Source organism: Canis lupus, chromosome 9 (assembly GCF_048164855.1).
Source record: "Canis lupus baileyi chromosome 9, mCanLup2.hap1, whole genome shotgun sequence".
Lineage (NCBI taxonomy): Eukaryota > Metazoa > Chordata > Mammalia > Carnivora > Canidae > Canis > Canis lupus.
In genome coordinates this window covers 16,367,906-16,391,239 of record NC_132846.1, presented here as the reverse complement: position 1 = coordinate 16,391,239, position 23,334 = coordinate 16,367,906, and the positions used below count along the sequence as shown (strand labels likewise).

The following is a 23,334-nucleotide window of genomic DNA, read 5'->3' as shown; positions in this document are numbered from 1 at the left end:
CCTATTCTGCTCCTTTTCATTCAGCCTACTCTAAAACTGAAGAATACATATTGTGCAAGTTTCTACCTTTGCTTCCTCTACTGTAAATGCATTAGACTATTAGAATTAAGAATTTTAAATACCTTGTCCCTAATCTCTGAACTGACGGGTTTTGTTTTTTAATAGAGCTTAACATTTAAAATTCTTCTAACCTTTGTTCTTTTCTTCAATTGAACATAAAGCTTTTAAATGTTGGACTATAAAAGTACTTCAAATATCTTTTAATAAATCTATCTGATGAGTAATACGCTGTCAAATTTCAATTCGCATTTATTTTTTCTAATTTCAAAGATTGTGCTGCATGCAATTACTTATTTGAATTAAACTGTTAGAATCGTTTTGAGTGTCTCACTTCTTTGAAAGGTTTAGGTGAGTGTCTCTACAGTATCACTCAGAGAATAGCAACTGATGCACGTTTTAAAACTTGACATAATTATTTTGCAGATTTAAAGTAATTAATGTCCTTCCTTCCGTTGATAGTACAGCAGGAACAGTAGAGCATTTTATTGTTCTTTTATAGCCTCTGCTCCCTCACATGAAAAATTAGTCACGTTAATTTGTGTAAGTTTTTAAACTTTGCAGAAGTGAAAATGTTCTAAATACAAGCGTACGTGAAAGAGTTTTCCAGGGTGTAGAGGTGTGGGCCCTGCTGCACCCCCGAACAGCAATCTTTGTCCAGACCACTCCACAGCGCCATGTTAAAAGCTAAAATTTTAACTTCTAAAATTCTGACGTTTAGGTCTAAGTCTCCTCTTCAACACTCATAAGCAACACCTAAAAACACAAGACAGGCTTCAGACGCTAACGTTTCCTAGACCACCGCCCCAATCACCGTCCCAAATTCCGTACGCAGCTCCGCCAGGTCGGCAATTACCCGCTCCGGGTCCTTGGCGTGACGCTCCAGCTGCACCTGATTGGCGCACCGGCTTGTCAGTCACGAGGGTCCTCGAAGGCCCGGGCCGGACGAGACGCTGTGTTTTTACGTCATTTACCGGCGACGCAAGCGGGCGGGGGAGGGGGGCGGGTGTTGTGAGCACAGCTCGGTGGTGGCGGGGGTAGCCTGCGAAGGTGTCATGGCTGCTGCCGTTGAGCTTAGCCGCTCGAGCAGTGGTGACAGGAGTCCGGAACGGAGCTGCAGCCCCAATCTCTCCCAAGAGGTGCTCCGCGAAATCTTTCGCTCACTGCATAGCCTGGTGGGACAAGTGAGTGGTGGTCTGTGGGAGCAGAGCAGGGGGTTGGGAACTCTCCGGCCCCTCCCCCCTTTTTTCCTCTAGCGGAGGCGGGGGGCTGCTTAGGGCTGCCGGGGACCGGGACTGAGTACTGAGGCCGGCGGAGGAGCCTGAGCCTAGCTGCGGTCGGAGCGAGGAAGGCCGTACGGGCTGGCAATTCTCCCCAAGAGTGAGAGGATAGTGTAAGTGAAAAACCTGGCTCCCAGAAGAACATGCTTGGAGAGAGCGAAGGCGTAAAAAGCTTTGTGGGTTTGGAGGGTGCCTGGCGCTCAGCATCCCCTATCCTTCAGTGAATTTGTGATAGAAATTGATAGAAGTAACGGCCTGAGAGTTTTGGCAAAGCTCTCTCCGCTTTTTTTTTTTGGGGGGGGGTTGATTTGCTTTTAGGAGTCACTTGGTTTTCTTTCTTTTTTTTTTTTTCCTTCTGGTTGTTACATGTGCATCTCTTACCCTTTCATATGGGGAGGAAAAATGAAAGGAATTAATGTAAATACTTCTTGCATAAAATTCGATGAGTTATCCATGATTGATAGAGTTTGCATCAGAACTGTTTGTCATTTAATTATTAGCTAATTTAACTGACTGATGAATAGCTTCTGCAGAAATGTCATAATAAATTGGGTTTAAATAAAAGTACTCCTTACACTATTCAATCAAGTCAACTGTTTCATGAAATAAAATGCAAAGCATATTACAAATGATAAACAACTTGAAAATAAGTTTGTTTGCTTTTAAAAAGGAAATCTTTTGTATCTTAGACGGAATATTTTTTTACTCTAAAAGTTTGTTATGGGGTTGGTATTAGTGCATGTAGTAGGCACAGCAAACATTTATGTCGAGGATAATGTTTATGAAAACAACACCTGTCTAGTTTGTAAAAAGTTATTTTTAAAAGCCGTGAGTGGATGGAGAATTAATTTTTTAAAAGGTTATTTCAGTATTTTTAAAAATCCTAATATGTTTGTCCTTAGAAAAAGCATTACTCTAAGTTAAACATTTAATTTGGTCTAACGGAACAATTATTAACAGAATCTGCTAAAAGTTGTAACTGTTGAGCTCAGTTGTTTGCCGCCAACTTATTAAAATTTTTTAAAGACTTGGGGACATTAACATTTTAGTCTTATCACCCAAGACCTGTAATGGTTAAAAGTCTGAGAACGTTTTCTGTCTTGGATATTGGAATTTTAAGGTTTATTTATATTTTAATGTCACGATGAAAAAAGTTTATGCTTACCTGTAATTTACAGTTTTATTTTCAGTGGTGATAAATTTTTTAAAGTAACATTAAGAAATAATTTAAACATTTCTTTTGAAATATTTTTGCATACTGAATTTTTAAAACTCATTTACAGATTTTAAACATTCGCGTATTTTGTGATTAAAGTTTACTTATGTCACCTGTCAAAAATGTTGAGAGTACATATTTGGAAAGTTTACATGACACATTGAAGGGACCATCTATACAGGTGTCAAAAAATTAAATCATTGTCTCATCAATTAAATACTATTTTGATATTAGTCTTTATATTTTGAGATGTATTGTTTAAAGGGAAGAATGAAAGCCACAATATTATAAAATTGCCCCTGGAGGAAATCACTATGTACTTTTGCAACAAGTTTATAGGATATTTTTTTTAATGTAAGTTTCAAAAAAAAAAAAAGTAAGTTTCAATATGCCTAGTTTCATTCTGCATAGTATCATTATATTGTTGGCTCTCCTCAATAGGAAACATAAAATTGAATGTTAAAAAGTATCCCAGATTTCAAATTTACTTATTTTAACCTTATTGCTTGCCACAGCATGGCTCATTCTACCAAGTTGAAGCATTATTTATTGTTAGCTTGGAGTTTCATACTAATTTTTTATGGAAAATGCTTACTTAAATAGTCCATATTAATGTCACACCAATACATTTTTGAGTGAATGCTTTACGTTTACAAGTTATAAAGGGTAAAAATGCATCGAATTCGTATTACTAATAGGGAATTTGTTGAATAAATAGTTGGATATATTATGATAATTTTAAAGTTAATTTGTATCATTATGTAGTTTTCTTTAAAAAAACCAAGTGTCTTTAATTGTGCTTGAAAGGCTTACATAATTATGCTGAATTGAAAGGAGAATATGATCCCAACATTAAGATTTATTTTATTTGTTTATTTTCTTTAGGAAATTTGATGCTTTACTTTAGTTGAGGATTTGTCTGTGTTATCCCAAAACTCTATTTATAAATTTGTTAGGAACTGTAGATCTCTTAGAGGACTGTAGAAGTACAGTAATTAAATAATATAAACTAAGATTAATGCAGTAATCTTAATGTAAAACTTTAGTTAATATAATCTAATCTCTGCCAGTGTAGCCTATCCAAAATTTCTTATTTCTTTATAGTTGTCTGATACAGACTTTAAATGTTTCTTGTCTCATGGAAAAGGTGGTAAATTTTTGTCATACAGTATTCATTAAGTATACTGCCTTTTTTGGGTAACTTTGGATTTCTGGTTCTTTGTACAGTGATTCATCTTTTTGTTTTATTAGAATCACAACTCATAACATCAGTATTTGAACTAATGTAATACTTGCCTTTATTTTGTGGAAAACATGACTTAATAAATGATTTCTGAAAAAAAAATAAACTTAATTCTACCATGCATCATAGCTTTATAGTATGCTATAAACACATGTCTCTAGAAAAGTTTATGAGGTTCATTTGTATTCACTTGAAAGCCTAGAGATTGAGGCTTTCACTCTAAAATTTTCATTGATTTTGATGATAATTTTATATTCAGGTTCTTGATAGTTTTCTGTTTATAATTTTATTCTAATAGGTCATACATAGCCAACTTATAAGTTTTATATGACAAGCCCCCTCACACAGTATTAGAAAATACTAGTTAGCAAAAGATCTAGCCATTCCATTCAGTCTCTGACCATTTATTTCACTATTGTGGAGGAGTATTTCTTTTTTACATTCAGATTTCCACAGCTAGATAATAGTTTTTTATTTGAAGTAGATAAACATGTTGCCATTTATCCCTAGGCTTTATAATCTGTATGAATAATCTTGATTTTTAGATTATTTTAAAATTGGTTAAAGATGAAAATGATAAAAATATGATTCAGAAAACATCAGGGTAATGATATATGTCAGTTATGTCTGTGTACATATTTAACAAAAAGAAATATTTGTATGAGAACTTTCATAAATGTGTCTGCCCCTTCTGTTTAATGCTCTGAGCTGGAAGTACTGAATAGGGCAAGCCTATTTTGGCCCTCATCCAAAGGTTTTAGATAATGAAGTATCAAAAAAGCCTCATGTTTCCATCTTTTGTGGATGGTGTTTCACCTGTAAGATGGTCCCATTACACAGACCCAAGAATAGAATTAGAATGAGATACCATTGTGTTTTTTCTATGAAAATTGCACCTTTCATGGCCTTTTAAAATGGTAACGAGGTGCATAACAAGCATTTTAATGTATTGTTAAAAATCTGATAACTTTGAGCTAGATAGTCATGTTACCCTAAAGAAATACTATTTTTGTGACATCCTATATATACAGCTTAATCGTGTAATTTTTGTGATGTTGCTGGTTTGCCCCTTTGAAGCTTAACCTCAGAGATGATGTGGTGAAAATTACAATCGATTGGAACAAGCTCCAGAGCCTCTCAGCATTCCAGCCCGCATTGCTCTTTAGTGCACTTGAGCAACATGTTTTATATTTACAGGTAAATTTCTTGTTAAAAATGTTAAGTCAGTATTAAGAATGGAAATTAATTGTAGTTAAATTATAAGCTAGAGTATTTGTCAGTTCTGTCCTAACATTGTATTAATAGTGTTATCAATAAAAGGTTACTTCAGCCAGATTAGATCCAAATCTGTTAATTTACATAGTGATCTGAACAGTCAGGAATATAGCCCAATAGGCCAGTGTGGCTATGAAGATTGAATGAATGCAATTCTATTCAATTCTAGACTTTGACTGAAAATTCAATACAGTTGCATCTATGGTGGGTTATAATTAAGCAATAAGACACGGCAGGTGTGTGTCATGCTATGATAATGATTCCATGCCTTGGGTGAGTTTGGAGGCTCATGGAGTGCTTTCAGTGGTTCAAGAAGTGGCATTATCCCAGCATGACACATCCTGGAGTGTCTATTGCAATTAAACAGTTTCAGCATAGTTTTTAAAAAGAAAGTAATTTCTGTGACATTAATGTCTCATCTTAGTAAGTAGCCAGTCACTATTTTATCTTTTCTTAACAGTTTGAATTCATCCTTTATATTAGAAGTCAACATTGAATTATTTATAATAGTATTGCAATATTTTTAATATTTCAGTTCAATAATTGAACAGTAGTATGATCTTGCTGGTTTCCAATTGAACATCTCTGCAATTATAATTGTTGTAAGTTTGAGGTTTATCTCTAATCAAAATATAAAATATGAAGTGTCAGAAGGTAAGTGGGAGAACTGTTTGGATTGGTCATTTTACTGCTATCAAAATGTTACAAGGTTTCAGAAGAGTACTTGGTATAATAAACAACAAGCAAAATTATAGGTATGAAAAATAACTGGAACATTGACAAGTATTGGTGTGTTTTGATTAATGGAATAAACATTAATTTTCAGCTCTCTGTTCAATGCCTTTATGGGAAATTTTAATTCTGTTTCATGTTGAAATAGTTAACCCTAATGTTAAAGGACAGAAATAATGAGCAATAGAACTCAATTGAGGCCTGATTATGGGGGGGAGGGAGATGAGTAGTATAATTTACATTATATAATCGGTTTTTTGTTTTTTTTAACCTCCTCTAGTATAGTGATAGACATATATCTCTTTTCAGCTGTGGATCTTGGTAGTTTTTTTTTTTTTTCCTTGTTCATTTTCTTTTTTAAAAATTTAATTTCATGACCCAAGAAGATATCTTGCCATGTCAGGAAAAGCCTGAGTGTTCACTCAGCATAACACCTATATATTTCATGTCTGTGCTCTCTCATTCACTTTGGCCAACTGCAGTTTCAAGTGGAGAATCTCCAGTGATACAGTGATAATGCAGGGCTTTGCTGAGTGAGAGCACTGGCTCTCATGTTAAGGAGGAAAAATACTAAGCCTTAGTGTTCTGAGGAGGCATTTGAATGACATGTTAATTAAGTGGCATTGGTGCCAGAGGCTGAGGCTTTGATTTGGCACAAAATAAAAGATGAGTGACAGAATGATTCCCTCAAAGAAAATTTTAAATTTCCTCAGGTTTTCTTTCTTTCTTTCTTTTTTTTTTTTTTAAGCAGATTTATACCAAATGATAATGGTCACAATAGCAGAGAACAGCAAACATTTACATGTGATCAGATGTATGTGTCCTGATATGCCAAGTTTTTATATGTAGTTAATTGGTAGTAAATATTGCATTTACTTAGTGGAAATTTGTATAAATATTAAATATGTAATTAATTTTGATTAGTTTGAACGTCTGCAGATGGAATTGTGTTCTTCTCAGCCTTTTTTAGCAAAACTTCAGCCTCTGATTAAAGAGGAGAATACAACTATTGTTGGAGAGATAGAAAGAACAGAAACAGGGAACAAGAATGAAGTAAATGCCAAATTTCCCATTAGTGACCTACAAGAGGAAGAAAAGCACGAAGATTGTGATTTAGGAGATGTGAAAAAGACACAGATCCATTTTGATCCAGAAGTAGTACAAATAAAGGCTGGAAAAGCAGAAGTAAGAAGGTTTTATTTGGGGGTGGGAAGAGTATGATTTTAAGTCTTATGCTTGAATTGTTAAAACATGCATACTTATTGTTTATAGATTGACAGACGAATATCTGCGTTTATTGAAAGAAAGCAAGCTGAAATCAATGAAAACAACGTCAGGGAATTTTGCAATGTTATTGATTGTAATCAAGGTAACTACCTGGAAGAAGTAAATTTTCATAGGATTTTAAGCATAGTTTTTAGAGTTGCTCTGATTTTTCATTTGTTTTTAAAAATGAACATTAAATCACAATTTAATTTATTTCACAGGTTTATTTAGAAACTAAGGCAACAGAAATTCTTTCTATTTAATAAGACTACATTGCAAAAACAGTTTTCATTTTAATTATGCAAAAAATCAAATAAATGCAGACACAAAAGGGCTAATGTTTGCCACAGGTGAAGATTCTTTTAAAGTTCCTTTAGGAAATGAAGTATGGGTGACTGCATTGTTTAGTCTCACTAATAAGGAACTAAGCTATATAAATTTTGAGCCTATAAATGTACTTTTGAAACTATGTTAATACATAAAGTGAGCTTAGTAAAGTTAATACTCCTCAAGAGGGAGCAGTTTTCTCACTACTCCTTAGCTTTTTGAAATGTTTTCTGTCATGATAAAAGCAATCTGTCATCAAGACTATGGCGTCTTATGCTTTTTTTTCCTTTCTCTCATAATGTATACATTTGGTGTTTTTCATCAGATTCTCCTTTTCCTCTCCACTTGATGCTATAGTGTATTTACAGATCTGCAGGTATGCTGCAGAATACAAAATACTGCATAGCACTGGCGTAGATCTTACTCAGGCATCCTAGTAATAATCAGAACAAGTAGTTCTTAGAAAAAATTATGGAGAAGAGTTCCTAATTGGAATGAACACTTTTCTTGTTGCCTGTAACATCTCTTAGCTAATTATTATGAATACAGAATTGTCAGATGAACCTAGAATTGACTCTTATGTTGGTGCACTGATTCTCTTAATAATGAAATAATACAGGCTCAAGTGGGTCCTAAATTCAGCCTTTTCTGCTATTAACATTATATATGCATATTTCTAGACTTACTGTATATTCCTGTTAGCTTTTCAGAACAGGTACAATAGTGGCAAAAGCTCAGGTACAGTCCATCCAACTGCAAGCAACCTATGAGAAAGGGTTTGTTGAGGGAGCAAGCACATGTGTCAGTAATGTTATTCCTCTGTTCTCCCTGCTAACTCTATTATTATAAACCACCAGGGGATAGAAATTGACAAGAATTGAAATGCTCAGCAGGATTCCCTGGTCCATTCAATCCCTTGCTGGCTCAAAACAGTGCTAGCAAGAATTGCTGTGGAGAGTGACTAGCACTCATACATTCACTATCTTCACACCATGCTGAATTTCTCACTGATGGGTCAGTTAATCTATATACTTGGAATATAACTCTGGAATGGATGATAGCTTCTTTTTTTAACCCTTAGCCCCATGAAATGGTAGAAAGAGAATGGTGAAGTGATGGCCCTTTAGACGTATATTGAGGTGTCTCAAAGAAAAAGAAAATGATTTTGTTTAGTATCATCTATATACAAAAGATGAATTTGGAATTATATTCATACAGTTTGATTTGTCAGCCGAACAATTAAGGAAACTTAGACTGAAAAAATATGAATGTATTGTAATGTGTTAGTGTATTCCTTTGATACCTGTCAATTTGACTTAAAATATAAACATCAGATTTATTTTTTTTAATTCCATAGGGGAAAAAAAGAATTTTCTTTCAGAATCTCTTTTACCAACTATTTTTTATTATAAAATCAGGGGAGTTTTTCAGGAAATTTACATCAATGCATGGTTTACTTAATGTCATTTTAAATATTATTTTATATTTGAAACATTTTTATATTATGTTAACATTAGTCCAGTTTTCCCATGGGTTTTTAATTTATTTGTTGATAACCTAATTTGAAGAAAATTATACTTCTCAGCTTAGAAAAAATTAGAACAAATTTTTACAACTTATTTTTCCAAAAATTGAATTTTTTGAAAAGAGCAGTCTGGAAAGAGATAGCTTTTGTGATTAGAGATTTTTTTTTTTTTTAAGATTTTATTTATTCATGAGAGACATACAGAGAGAGAAGGGGGTGGGGGCAGAGACACAGGCAGAGGGAGAAGCAGGCTCCATGCAGGGAGTCTGATGTAGGGCTCGATCCCAGGTCTCCAGGATCACCCCCTGGGCTGAAGGTGGCACTAAACCGCTGAGCCACCTGGGCTGCCCTAGATTTTTAAATGAGCATTGGAAACCTAGGTAAAGTGGAAAAGTATGTGTTATTCTTTTTTGTGTGGAGTTCTGAAATAAAAATGTATTATGTATGATTAATCCTTATTATTAGATGATCCCTAATTTGATCAGCAATATCAAAATGCTGTATTTTTTTAAAAAGATATTTCAGTAAAAGTACTAAGTTCTTTTTATTTATATGATGAAATAAAGGGAATAATGTCTCTTTGGCTTAGAATTAAATGCTCTCTATAAAATATATTTTCTCCAAAGACCCAGATGGTTTGGGGGGATATTGGTGTTTATTAAAAATTATATTAAGTTATGCCACTGAATGCTGATATTTTTCTGTATGTAAATCTGAAAATTAGAGAAGATTACAGATTATAAATTTTAGAGGGTAAGGGTCACTATATTTTATCCTGTATAAGATGGTAATTTAATTACTATTATTTAAAATAATAATTCTCTTGTTAGTATGTTAATTTGAATGATTGAAAGTTTATCAAAATCTCATACATTTGAAGTTAAGAATATATTTACACTTATACTCATCTGAATTCTCCTTAGAAAACAGTTGTGCAAGAACTGATGCCATTTTTACTCCTTACCCAGGATTTAAAAGTCATGTGAAAGGTAAGTGTCCACTACATATCTTCATCATTGACAGAAGCTTATTGTAGATTATAAGCAAAATGAAATAAAAATCACCTTCCTGTCTAAATTTTATTTTTAAACAAAAAGTCTTGGCTTCTTTCTTGGGTTGATGGTTAGATGGTCTTTATACAAAGAATATAAAGTACTGTTAGGGAGATAGAATTTCTGACTTTAAACCTATTAAATTTATGTTTCAGAAGTTTCTTATTTAGTTTCTAGAGTTGTGAATACATATGGACCACAGACTAGACCTGAAGGAATTCAAGGGTCAGGTCATAAGCCTAACAGCATGCTCCGAGATTGTGGTAATCAGGCTGTAGAAGAACGACTACAAAATATTGAGGCTCACTTGCGATTGCAAACAGGTAAGCAGAGTGCTTGGCAGTGCCCCACAGATAAAGAAACTCTAATTTATTGAGTCACAGAATTTCCATTGAGTACCTGCCATGTACAAAACATTGTTCTGATTGGTACGAAGATGAATAAGCATAGTCCCTACTCTCAAGGAATCTATGGTTATGTGTTTATGCTCTTCCTCCTCCTCTTACACTTCTCACCAGTTTGAGACTGTTAGTAGAATGGGAACAGATTCCAAATACTGACATTCTCAGTTTATTAAGTCTCAGCTGGAAATTAATGTAGTCTTTTTCTTGCCACCAATTTCGTAACTTAATCACATATCTCATTCTTATCACCCACTGTGCTAGGTACAAAATATCGGTAAGTGTGATCTTAGTCCTCAGGGATCTTTCAGTCAGGATAAGCATATAAATTGTAAATGCCATAGGGGAAGTGAACTAAATAATACTAAGTGCCAGTCACTCTCAAAGTAGTATATATGTCAACTCACTCAGTATTTAATAGTACCCCTGTAAGGTGTCAATGCTGTTATTGTCAGATAAACTGAGTACAGAGGGCTCAAGCAACATGCCCAAGGTAGTAATCACAAATAGAAATCAAACCTCAATCTTAACTGGCTGCAAAGCCTGAGTCTCTCTCCCTGTTTAGTCACCAGAAGTCACCAGATGCTATTGATTCTTCTAAATATTTCTCAAGAACTACCTGCTTCTATCTACTTCCACAGCTACTATAGTTGAAATCACTGTGTTCTCTGCCTCGGACTGATGGAAGGGTATTAGCTGGTTGCTTTGCCACTAGACTTCTTCCTCAAGACCAATTCTCTACCAGTGGCCAAATTACTTTTCCTGAAGTTCAAATCTGATCTTGTTATTCCCCAGCTGAAAATTCTTAGGTGGTTTCTTGTTACCCTTATATGCATACCAAACTTAGTACTTACTCATTCCACAGATAAATACTAAGTTCCTACTATGAGCCAGGTGCTATTCTAGGCACTGAAAATACATGTGAACAGAAATTCTAGTACATAAATTATATGCTACATAAGAAGAGCTACAGATAAAAGCTTGACCAGGAGAGGATAAAAAAGGCTTGGGATAGGAGGGGATTGTAATTTTAAGTAGCATGATATGATCTACATTGATAGTTCTAGCCCCATCTGTAGGCTTCCCAATTCCCACTCATTTTGCTGTCCTAGGGCCTTTACCAAGGCTTTGACTATGCTTTCTCCTCCTGATCCTAGACTGGTATGGATTTCTCTTTATGTAGTCTCAAAAGCACCTGGTAACTCCCTATCCTCCTTTATAGCATTTATCACAATTGTGTGTGTTTAATATCTGTTTCCCTTGCTAGATAATAAGGTCTGTGAGAGCAAATTATCTGTCATGTTCTTTAACTTTGTACTTAGTGCAGTGTCTGGTACCAAACCAGGTATTCAAGAGTTTTTAAATGAACTATTGCTCGTTTCACCTTTTCAGATAATATGCAAAGTACAGTGGGTACACAAAGTTATTGTTCAGCTCTTTACAGCAAGTCAAGAGATGGCATCCCTGGTGAAGTGACATTTGTGCCCTTGAAGGAGTAGTAACCAGGCAGGAGCAAATTATTCCAAAAAGAGGGAACATCATCTGTAAAAAGCACTGAGGCAACACAAAAAATACAGTTAGGGAATTTGAGTCCAGTCTAGCTGGAGTATTTGCTGGATGGAAGTAGAAGATGAGACTGAGTAAAACTATGAGGGTAATAGGAGATTAGCATTAAAAATTAATCTCACCCATAATAAATGGATTTTAAAAAACAACTGTATAAAAGGATTGATTGGCTTATTAGGTCTAATGGTATCAGGGCACCTGGGTGGCTTAGTCAGTTAAGCATCCAACTCTTGATTTTGGCTCAGGTCATGATCTCAGGGTAATGAGATTGAGCTTTGTAGGGTTCCGCACACTGGGCATGGGAGCCTTTTGGAATTCTCTTTCTTTCTCTCTGCCTCTCCACTTCCCCATCTTGTGCTCACTCTCCCTCCCTCTCTCTCTAGATTTAAAAAAAAAAATCTAATTGTATCAAGTAGTTAATTATGAAAAATATCTGTTGAATGCCTATGTGCCAAGTGCTATTTTAGACATAAGGGATGCTATAAAATGATATAGTTGCAGTCCCTAGCTTCAAAAACTTTATAATCTGAAGAAAGAATAATATTGAAGTGAAATGTTATAGGGGCTATGAAGGAAGTGTATGGTGGGGGCACAAGGAGCCTCCATGTGAAGAGATTGAGGCAGTGCTTCACTGATTTAGTCAAGTTTGAACTAGCTCTTAAGAGATTCGGAAGTGAGATATATAGACATTCTAGGTAAAGGAGACAGCAAGAGCAAAGTCAGTTGAATAAGTTATTCATTTTACCTTACTCAAGAGCAGGAACGACCCAGAATCGAAGATAAAAAAACATTCTCAAAAATGAAACCTATTCCTAGAGTTTTTGTATTTAACAAGGTGATACTTTTGATATGAAAATTTGCCCATATGCTTTAATTGCATAATGATTATCTAATTATGTATTCATTCAGTCAGTAAATACCGAGCACCTGTGTGGTTCGTGAACTGATGGTTCCCAGATTTGTGCAGTGCACAAGCTGCACAGCCATACCCAATGAACCAAAGAATATTAAGCCCTCCTGGAGCTTATATTAAAGTAGAGAAATGGGCAATAAACAAAATATATGGACTGTCAGGTAGTAGTAATGGTTTGGAGAAAAATAAGAGAAAGGATAGGGATTGTGGTGAGGCGGGAGGTTGTAGCATTATATTTTATTACAGGGTGGTCTGAGAAGGCCTTGCTGATAACTTTTGATCTCAGACCTGAAGTTGGGGAGAGCAATCCTTGTGAATATGGAGGAGGGAAGTACAGGTGAGAGTATTTGGCCTACTTGAATAACAGAAAAAAGGAATCAAGTGGCTAGAATGATAAGGGTGTGGAGACAAGGTCCAAATTGTGCAGAACCTTGAATACTACTATAAAGGCTCTGATTTTTAATCTGAGTGAAATGCAAAAGCTGTAGAAGGTTTTGAGCAGAGATATGACACTGACTTTTACATTTTAAAAGGGTCACTGCTGTGTTAAGAATAGACTATGGAGGGGCAGCCCCAGTGGCTCAGTGGTTTAGCGCCCCCAGGGCGTGATCCTGGAAACCCGGGATCAAGTCCCATGTCGGGCTCCTTTCATGGGGCCTGCTTCTCCCTCTGCCTGTGTCTGTGCGCCTCTCTCTGTGTCTCTCATGAATAAATAAATAAAATCTTTAAAAAAAAAAAAAAAAAAGAATAGACTATGGAAGCAAGGCAGAAAGGAGACCAATTTGGAGGTTGTGGTATCCATAGAGAGATGGGGGGTTGTAGACAGAATGGTCACATTGAGGTGCTGAGAAATAAGAGGGTTTGGTATATAACCGTAACCGTGAAATTTGAGTAACCTTAATTTAATTTATCTTCCCTCTCTATGGAAAGTTAGTTAAGAATTATGATAAAGCTCCTCTTTTAACATTTTTTGAGGTTAAAAGAGAAAATGTGGCATGTAAGGAGAAATACAAATGGAAGGAAGTGGTAAAGACATAACAGCAGTCACTGAATTGAGCTGTTAGTTGTCCCTGTGCATTTTTCTCCTCCCAGGTAACTATCAAAATCTATCAGAAGTATAAATTTTTCTATGCAGGAGCTCTTCAGTAGCTTGTAATGAATTTAACATAAAACTAGCAATATAGGAAGCATAAATGGGGCTTGGGGAGAGATGTAATAGAATAATATGCCCTATAGTGAGTGATAAGAAAATGTGAGCTAAGAATTTCATTTTATTTTACTCTTGTTCATTATCTTCTCAGGCTTAAATATTTCCCATACCTCTGCATAAGTATCTTCTATGCATGGTTTTTTGGTTGGTTGGTTGGTTGGTTTTGTTTTTTTTGTTTAAAGAGGGGGTGGAAGGGGCAGAGGGAGAGAGAGAATTCTGAAGCAGACTACACACTGAGCAGGGAGCCCCCAACTCAGGGTTGGATCCCAGAACCCTGATCATGACCTGAGCCGAAATCAAGAGTTGGCTGCTTAACTGACTGAGCTACCCAGGTGTCCCTGCATGGTATTTTAAGAATAAAAATTGTAAGAGGAATTACTCAATAGTATCTCAGATTTTTTTTTTTTTTAATGTATTTAGGTGGTCCGGTGCCAAGGGATATTTATCAGAGAATTAAAAAACTTGAGGATAAAATCCTTGAATTGGAAGGAATCTCTCCTGAATATTTTCAATCCGTAGTAAGTATAAGTGTCTTTAAATGTATATATATATTTTTTATTTTACAATGCTTCATCATATTAACAGTTTTCTCATTTGTCTGCTACAGGCAAAACACTGTTTTAATAATTCAAAGTTGAACATAGTCATACGTAGGGGGTTACCCTCGAATTTAAAATTGTGATTCTGAAATACTGTATTATATATAGACTCATAATTTTTTTAGAGAGGTATTGTTACATATTACCTAAATTCTCAAACTTCAGCCATTTTCATGGCATAATAAATGAGCCTGGGTAGTTGTCCATCCTGTCATTATGAACATGCTAGCTTATAGAACAAAGGCTTCCTCTGGGATCCTGCTATGTTGCTTATCCTTTGTTTCTTTAATCTCTTACTGTCCACAGACTGCTTCCCTCGACTCATACATGTTTTGCATTTCTCCTCCATACTAAACAAACATCTCAGTCTGCCACCTTATTTTTTTTTCTTTACCTTAACCACCAAGCTTTTTGAAAGACTAGTCAATGTTTAATTCCTCAACTCTAGCATTCATTGATTCATCCTTATCCCCCTTTCCAAGGACTTTAAGAAACAATGTTGTGCTGATTATCAGCAGGTTTCAGACAAGTGATCCTGAGCTCATTGTGTTATTTTCCTCAGTCTTTTGGGGTGACTATATACATAATGCCTGAGGTTCTCTTTTTTTAAAAGCAGCACCATATTAGAAAGAACTAAAATAACGTGTAGAAGTGAACACATTTTTTTGATTTACAAAACATTTAGTGAAAATATTACTCATGGGGCACCTGGGTGGCTCAATCAGCTAAGCGTATGCCTTTGGCTCAGGTCATGTTCCTCGGGTCCTGGGATTGAGCCCCACATCAGGCTCCTGGCTCAGCAAGGATCCTGCTTCTCCCTCTCTATCTGCCCTTCCTCCCTGCTCATGTTCTCTGTCTCAAATAAATATTTAAAAAAAAAAAAAGAAAAAGAAAATATTACTCATTAGCATGAATCCTTATAAGTAACTGGTGAAATATATTTAAAATTATTTAGATATAGCAGCAGTTTTTCCAAAGTGGTAAATTGAGTATTTAGAGTAAGGTACAGAAGAGAAATATTTCCAGATGAAGAAGGCAGATTACATAATACATATGAGCAGTGAATCCCAAAGATCAGAAATTTAGAGAGTTTTAGTGATTTATTACTCTCATGAAAAAATGAGGTTTACTGAAGTTCTAAGGCCTGAAGCAAGGATTAAAAGAGATAATATCAGTCAAGCACTTAGCACACTGCCTAGTACATGGTAAAATCTCAGTAACTATTAGTATTTATTTAGTTTCAGAAACCATCTATGAAGTAGCTGTATAAATGTGGCCTTTACTGGTCTAATTTAGAAGATTTCTTGGTTGTATTACATAATTAGAAAGGTCTTTCCAATTTTATGATGATTCTTTGAATGTATCTTCCTAGAAAACTTGATAAAGATTTTATGCTTTTGCCTATGACAGTCTACTGTAAGCTGTTCCCATTCAAGCTGCCTTCATTAAGTAATCCGTAGGCAGATTATTTTTTCTAGTTCAATTTCATACGTTGTTAATACAGTTCTTGTTACAACAGAACTGATCTTACAAGAGAGTATCATAGTGTTAGATGCTTCCAGAGAGACCTTGCTCCTTCATTAATCTCTTTGATTTATGAAGCTTAACATCTACGTGTCATTGAACTTGGTTAACAAAAGAACAACCCTTCAAATCATAATCTTGTTTTGGGGGTCTCTTATACACAGCATAGAATGTTTAGAGTGTTTGGCTCTAAAGAGGTAGAATAGTCAGCTTATAAAGGACCTTAAATGCTATACCCAGAAATATAAAGTATTTAAAGTCTAAATGCTATTTGAGCAGGGAAGTAACTTTTGCAAGTTATTTAGAAGATTTATCTAATACTGTTCTGGAAGATAAATGGGAAGGGAGAGACTAAGAATGAGGAGATAGTTTTATACTACCATAGATGTGAAGTGAGATCCTGAACTAAGTAAGAACAAGAGAGTGAGAATAGAAGACATTAATGCAAGAGACGGGAAATAAAGTTGACAAATACTGATAATTGATTGGCTGTGGAAAGAGATATAGAGAACGGATTAGTCTACTTTCTGATTAGAAAAATTATACCATCATTGACAGAAATAAGAAAATCTGAAGGGGGAGATATTTGGGGAGGAAATGTGAATTTAAAGTCCTATCAGGTTATGCAGATAGAAACATCAGCTAAACTTTTCAAGAGTAGGACCTATACTTGAGAGAATCAGGAGAGTCTGTGTAAGAGGTGATAGTTAAAACAGAATGGGTAAGAACTAAGACTATCAGAGGCCTGAAGTCTAGAACTTGGTGACTACCTAACTTCAGCCCCAGGAAGCATTACAAATATAAGCAGAATGGGCCTAGATGTGTTAGGTTGCCATACCTGTGATAAAACTAGTACTTTAAAAAAATACTTCCAAATCTATTAAACGATATCTATTTGATTAGAAGGATCATTTCAGAATTAGTATTAGAAATGACATGTCCAAGTTAATAGCTACAAGGAAACATGAAATACTGAAAATGTTTAAACATTCAGATTAACTCTGTCCTCAATTCCTATGAATAAATATGTCACAACACCAAAGGGAAGGAAGTCTCACACTCACCCTTCCATAATAGAATGAATGTGCCATCCCTGGGAGCCGCACTCCTTGCTTGAAATAGATCCAGCACTAGGAATGTCTTTGTACATAAGAGGAGTTATACACCCCGTAGAGGACATAGCATGTTATTTATCACTTTTCGATCCCCATGCTGGGAGTACATGCATGGCAATTACATATTCTTTTTTTTTTTTTTTTTTTTTTTTTTTATTGGTGTTCAATTTACTAACATACAGAATAACACCCGCAATTACATATTCTTACATATCTTTCAAAAGCATACAGAAAAGACTACATATGCTGTATAGTCTTCTAGCTTCTAAATTTAGTAAGGGAAAATTGAGCCCATTAAATTTCTTAAGGATTGAATTTTTGTAGAAATTGAATTCTAGGGGATTCCTGGGTGGCTCAGCGGTTGAACGCCTGCCTTCGGCCCGGGGCATGGTCCTGGAGACCCGGGATCGAGTCCTGCATCGGGCTCCCTGCATGGAGCCTGCTTCTTCCTCTGCCGCACGCGCTCTCTCTCTCTCTCTCTCTGTTCTCTCATAAATAAATAAAATCTTTTAAAAAAAAGAAAAATTGAATTCTGAACTCAAAAGACTTTAACTGAAATGTGTTTAAATCAGATTAACATGTATGTGAATTCTTTTTTTGTTTATTTTAAGATTTATTTATTTATTCATGAGAGAGACAGAGAGGCAGAGACACAGGCAGAGGGAGAAGCAGGCTTCATGCAGGGAGCCCGATTCAGGACTTATGCCGAGACCCTGGGATCACACCTGGGCCAAAGGCAGACAGAAGCTCAACCACTAAGCGTCCCATATATAGGTGAATTCTACACATTGGGAAGACTCATAGTTGAATAGAAATTGGTTACCATGAGTAACATCAAAGTGCAGCATATGAAAAGGGAAAAAGCTAATAGAAAAAAATATGTAAATTGTATTTGGCTCATAGAACAAAAGTAGACTAAAAGTGAAGTTCTTTTCAGTTATGAAATAGACATAAAACTCCAAAAAAAAAAAGGGATTCCCTTGGTGGCTCAGTGGTTTGGCGCCTGCCTTCAGCCCAGGGCGTGATCCTGGAGTCCTGGGATCGAGTCCCACATTAGGCACCTGCATGGAGCCTGCTTCTCCCTCTGCCTGTGTCTCTGCGCCTCTCTCTCTCTCTCTCTCATGAATAAATGGATAAAATCTTTTAAAAACAAACTCCAAAAAATATATATAAAGCAGGAATTAAAATAAAGATTAGGATTCTGTTGCACCTTCTAATGTAATAGTTCTAATATCTTTACTCTTCACATTCAACATGGAGAGATTTGAACGTGGTAATGTTGTAAAATTTTTAAGGGCATCACTTAATAAAACATTTAAAACACACAATCCGGGCAGCCCCGGTGGCTCAGCAGTTTAGCGCCGCCTTCCGCCCAGGGCGTGATCCTGGAGACCCACATCAGGCTCCCTGCATGGAGCCTGCTTCTCCCTCTGTCTGTGTCTCTGCTTCTCTCTCTCCTCTCTGTGTATTCTCATGAATAAATAAATAAAATCTAAAAAAAAAATAAATTAATTAAAAAAATAATAAAACACACAATCCTTATGAGTATTTCCAAAGAATTACTGATTTTTAAATTATGACCTTTGAAACAGTAAATATAACATGCTTCACAAGTTCATTTTTATAGCACTTTCTTGATTTTTAGCACTTACCACTTACATGTTTACACATCTATTTTTCACACTGTAATGTGAACCTCTGAAGGGCAGGAACTGTGTCTTGTTCATCTTTGAGCATGTAGACAGACTCTAGTAGGCATTGAATAAACGTATGAATGTATGGGGTTTGGCTGATAGTTCATTATTGGATTTTTGAAGATGCATAACTTGTTCCAAAGCACTGACTTGGTGGAATCTTAACTCCAGTCTATAATGGTAACTCCTGGTTCTAAAGGATAGGGAGAGGGAATTAATCTCCTGTAAAATGTGTGGTGGGCCCGAAATAAGAGATGGCAACTGGATCTGGCTGGAAAATTAAATTGCGGGATCCCTGAGTGGCACAGCGGTTTGGCGCCTGCCTTTGGCCCAGGGCGCAATCCTGGAGACCCGGGATCGAATCCCACGTCGGGCTCCCGGTGCATCAAGCCTGCTTCTCCCTCTGCCTGTGTCTCTGCCTCTCTCTCTCTCTCTCTCTCTCTCTGACTATCATAAATAAATAAAAATTAAAAAAAAGAAAGAAAAAAAAAAGAAAATTAAATTGCAAACATGTTTTGGAAGGCCTTGAAGGCCACACTAACCAGTTTGCAATTACAGTGTCACTGGTGCATAATTTTTTGAGAAAGAGGAGCCTATAATTTAGGTTCCTATCTGGTGGCATTATGAAGTCCGAGTTGAAGAGAGAGAAGAATCAAGGAAGATAGTTTAGGAAACATAGCATTGTCCACACCAGGGAGAAATGAAGATCTGAATCAAGGTGGTGGGATGGGACTGGAAGAGAAGAAATATTTAAGAAACTACACTTAGCTAAGCCCCCAAAGACCACATTTTACTGTTTAAGTTACTGAATCAGTCCTTATTCTCCTGATTCTGATACTTCTCACTTTGTTTAATGATATAATAATAGTCTGATTATTCAGTGACATGGAAACTATCAATATTTTACAGACTTAAGCTATTAGGAAAATAAGGGGAAGTATATTTTACTAATTTTTTTTTTTTTTTTTACAAGGGGAGGTATATTTTAATCAGGTGTGTGAAAGACACCTCTTGGAAAGGCAGAAGACTAAGAAGTCTTCTGACCAAAATTAAACATTAAGCCCTAACTTGCCTATGGGCCCCATCACAGGTATCTACCTCAGTTTGGCAAAGGAAGGAACCTGTTTATATAAGCAGTTTTCCCCCATATTTAATAATTCCAACACTTTATGATTTCCTGATAAAAGGCATACCTGGAAATTCTTTGAAACACCTTTTGACACAAAGGGAAATGTGAATTTTTACCTTCTCTTCTAAATCTCAGTGGTTAGAAATGTTCATGAGAAAATTTTGCCACCTACACTGACCGTGTCTTTATCAAATGTATACTAATTTGCCATTCAGAAGTTTGGGGTTCTGTGAGACTAAGAACAAAATCTAAAAAAATTCATTTGGTCAAAGTTTAAAAGGCTCAGCAGCATGTCAGTGAGAATGTTGTCAGCTTAATAGACTTTTTTTCTTTTTTTTTTTTTAAGATTTTATTTATTCACAGAGAGGCAGAGACAGGCAGAAGGAGAAGCAGGCTCCATGCAGGGAGCCTAATGAGGAACTTGATCCTGGGACTCCAGGATCACGCTCTGGGCTGAAGGCAGATGCTTAACCGCTGAGCCACCCAGGCATCCCAGTAATAAACATTTAAACTCAAACTGCCTTAAAACAGTGTGGAAATTATCTTATAAAGGAAGTTCAGCATAGTATACCCTTCACGGTAATTGATTCATTGGCTAAATCAGAGTTGTCAGTTCTACTTGGTGTTGGCTTTTTCCCAGGCCAATGGCAAGACAGCTACTTTCAGGTGTCCTGTTCAGATACAGCAGTGTCCAGAAAAATTGTATCCTTTGAGGGCTCTCTCTCAGAATGAGGACTTTTTTTCCAGAAGCTCTCCCCCTTACTCATTGGCCAGAATTGGGCCAATGTCTGTTCCAGTCACTGATAGGACCAGGGTACGATCGGCATTCCCTTGAGTCACTTGGCGGAGCAGTGGATAGCTGCTTCTAATCACAATGATCCTTAATGTCACTCAAGGGTGTGTGTGCATGTATGTTTTTTCACCCTTTGGCCAGGTACTCTAAATTGTGTTTTCCTCTGTCTAATGTTGCTTCACTTGTTCAATATCCTGGGATGAAAGGCTAGAAAAAAGGAAACTAAGTAAAAAGACCCCAGAGCATCTCCTTCCGTAATTATCCTCATTAGAACCTGGGAATTAATGGGAATATGTATATAGCTAGGGAGGAGCATGTTGCTTCAATGTTACTACCATGTCCTTTTATTATCATCATTTGGAGGAAGGCAGATGTCATTGGCAGCTAGTGCCTAGTCAGGGTCGTGGGCTTCATTTCTGCCAGGGTACTCCATATTTTGTTCAATATTCTATAAAGTAAAATTGTTTAGATTTTCTAAGCATTGATTACTTATTTTTTTTACTTTTAATCTAGAGCTTTTCTGGAAAAAGAAGAAAAGTTCAACCACCTCAGGTAAATTACTGCATTCTCATGGAGGCTTCTGAAATAGTTTGATTAGTTTTATAATTCTCTTATCAAAAGTTCCTACTTTGGTTGCTTTTAGATCGTACCCCAGGGTTTAGCACTGGAAAAAAAGGGCAGCCTAAATTTATGGACTTGAATTAAATAATTTTATTTCAAGGCATGGAATGATTCAGATGGGCTAAATACAAAAGTCTGTCTAGCTGTTAATTGTAGCAGAATGTATCAGTTACAAAATGCTGAAAAATAATAAATGGTAATATAACCTCTGCTTTTTAAAAAGATTTGAGAGAAAGAAAATAGGAGGGGGAGAAAGAATCTCACTTTTCCCCACCCACCCTCTGAATCCCACCTCCCCACCCCACCCTCACCCTGACCACAGAGCCCAATGCACTACGCCCATGGGATTTCAATCTCACGACCCTAAAATCAGGACCTGAGCCAAAAGAAGAGTCTGCTGCTTAACTGATTGAGCCACTCAGACACCCTAGTACCCACCCTCCACCTTTTAAGTAATCTCTACATCCAACATGGGGGTTGAACTCGGGACTCCCAAGATCAAGAGCTATATTCTCTCCCCACTGAGCCAGCCAGGCACCCCTCCTCCTCCCCCCTTTGCTGACACTACTGATGAGCAGCATCTAAATCATAAAAGGGTCTTTGACAGAAGTTGACTTAAGCCCACCACTCACTGTCCACAGTACTACTGTATTAATTAGTTGAATCTTAATTAGTGAGGTTCTGGTATCTGTTCATGGCAGTGATGTAAAATTAAAGTTGGGGAAAATTTAAACATTTTTTTATTTTTTAAGAGCATACTACTTATTTTTTAATTGTAAAATTTTGAGTAAATTTTTGAGAGCATCTGTTTTTTTCAGGAGAGGTAGTTGATTGCAGTTGATCCATCAAGAGAATTTCCAGCAGTTTATCTAATCCTAAAGTTTAACTTTTTTATTATTGATTATGAGAATAGTTGGTTAAAGAAAAGGTTTTTACAATCCTTTCAAAGTACAAGAGGTCCAGGAGAGCTTTGTCATTAGGAAAGAAAAAGAAAGAAATCTTTAAGCCTTATTATTTTATATCTTTAAATTAATGATATAGTCAACATATATAGTTCACTTTAAGAATTATTCTCATGAAGGAAAAAAAAGATATTTACCGTATTTTAAATAGTTCATTTAGCACTTTATCTGCATTAAGATACTTCAGAATCATTTAGCAATTTGTATTCTTATTGTTTACAGCAGAACTATTCACTGGCTGAACTTGATGAAAAAATTAGTGCCCTCAAACAAGCCCTGCTCAGAAAATCAAGAGAAGCAGAATCCCTGGCTACTCACCACCTTCCGTGAAAAACTCCTCTCATTCTTGTCATTTTACTTTTTTATATATACATGTAACTTAAACTGCAATTAACAAAGTGGATATGTATTTATCAATGTAGACTTCCCTCTGAAGTCAAGGTTTCTTTTCATGTGAGTTTAGCCTGCAACAAGTTATCTTCAAATATTCCAGTGAATTTTGAAATGGTTAAGGTATTAGAAACAGCATTGTCAGAATGTATTCCCTTCTGTTTTAAAGGAGGTATTTGGAAATTGAAAAACTTAATTTGAAAGCACATCTGTGTGTGTGTGTGTGTGTGTGTGTGTGTGTGTACCACAGAAGATTTATTTTGAATAGTGATATTGAAAAGGACTTTATATTTGTAACATCAGTGTTAACCAATTTATTAGTTTAAATTAGTACTTTGTATTTAATAGGCATTCAACAAAAATGTATCAACTGAAATGAATTTTAAATGAATGCATACTTTTTTTTCAAATGTCAATTTTAATGTAAATAAATAGTAGATCCCA

At 35.9% G+C, this 23,334-nt stretch overlaps 1 protein-coding gene and 1 long non-coding RNA gene across 15 annotated transcripts in view; one reads left to right on the top strand and one right to left on the bottom strand.

Annotated features, from left to right (window-relative positions):
* Positions 1 to 3,860, bottom strand: part of LOC140639838 (uncharacterized) — a 119,421-nt gene extending 115,561 nt beyond the window's left edge. For 2 of the 4 annotated variants that reach the window (XR_012036484.1, XR_012036485.1), the window contains exon 1: positions 914 to 3,860. This is a non-coding gene — a long non-coding RNA (uncharacterized lncRNA). Of the gene's footprint in view, positions 1 to 888 lie in introns of all 4 variants that reach the window. The other 2 variants (XR_012036483.1, XR_012036482.1) reach the window with 1 other exon arrangement.
* Positions 1,027 to 23,334, top strand: MBIP (MAP3K12 binding inhibitory protein 1). Of its 11 annotated transcripts, none has more exons than XM_072838295.1 (9): positions 1,027 to 1,241; positions 4,874 to 4,993; positions 6,764 to 6,988; positions 7,076 to 7,172; positions 9,845 to 9,910; positions 10,144 to 10,296; positions 14,484 to 14,581; positions 21,431 to 21,469; positions 22,726 to 23,334. In XM_072838295.1, exons 1-9 carry the CDS (start codon positions 1,113 to 1,115, stop codon positions 22,828 to 22,830), a joined length of 1,032 nt encoding a protein of 343 aa, XP_072694396.1. In that variant the 5' UTR covers positions 1,027 to 1,112; the 3' UTR covers positions 22,831 to 23,334. The 11 variants fall into 11 exon arrangements, with proteins under 11 accessions (XP_072694396.1, XP_072694395.1, XP_072694394.1 ...); XM_072838294.1 differs by having other exon boundaries at positions 22,723 to 23,334; XM_072838293.1 differs by having other exon boundaries at positions 10,129 to 10,296.

Coding starts and splice junctions, on each gene's coding strand:
- MBIP (XM_072838292.1), top strand. CDS start 1,113: ATGGCTGCTGCCGTTGAGCTTAGCCGCTCGAGCAGTGGTGACAGGAGT. Junction 14,582..21,430: donor CTGAATATTTTCAATCCGTA/GTAAGTATAAGT, acceptor CTTTTAATCTAG/AGCTTTTCTGGAAAAAGAAG. Junction 21,470..22,722: donor GAAAAGTTCAACCACCTCAG/GTAAATTACTGC, acceptor TATTGTTTACAG/CAGAACTATTCACTGGCTGA.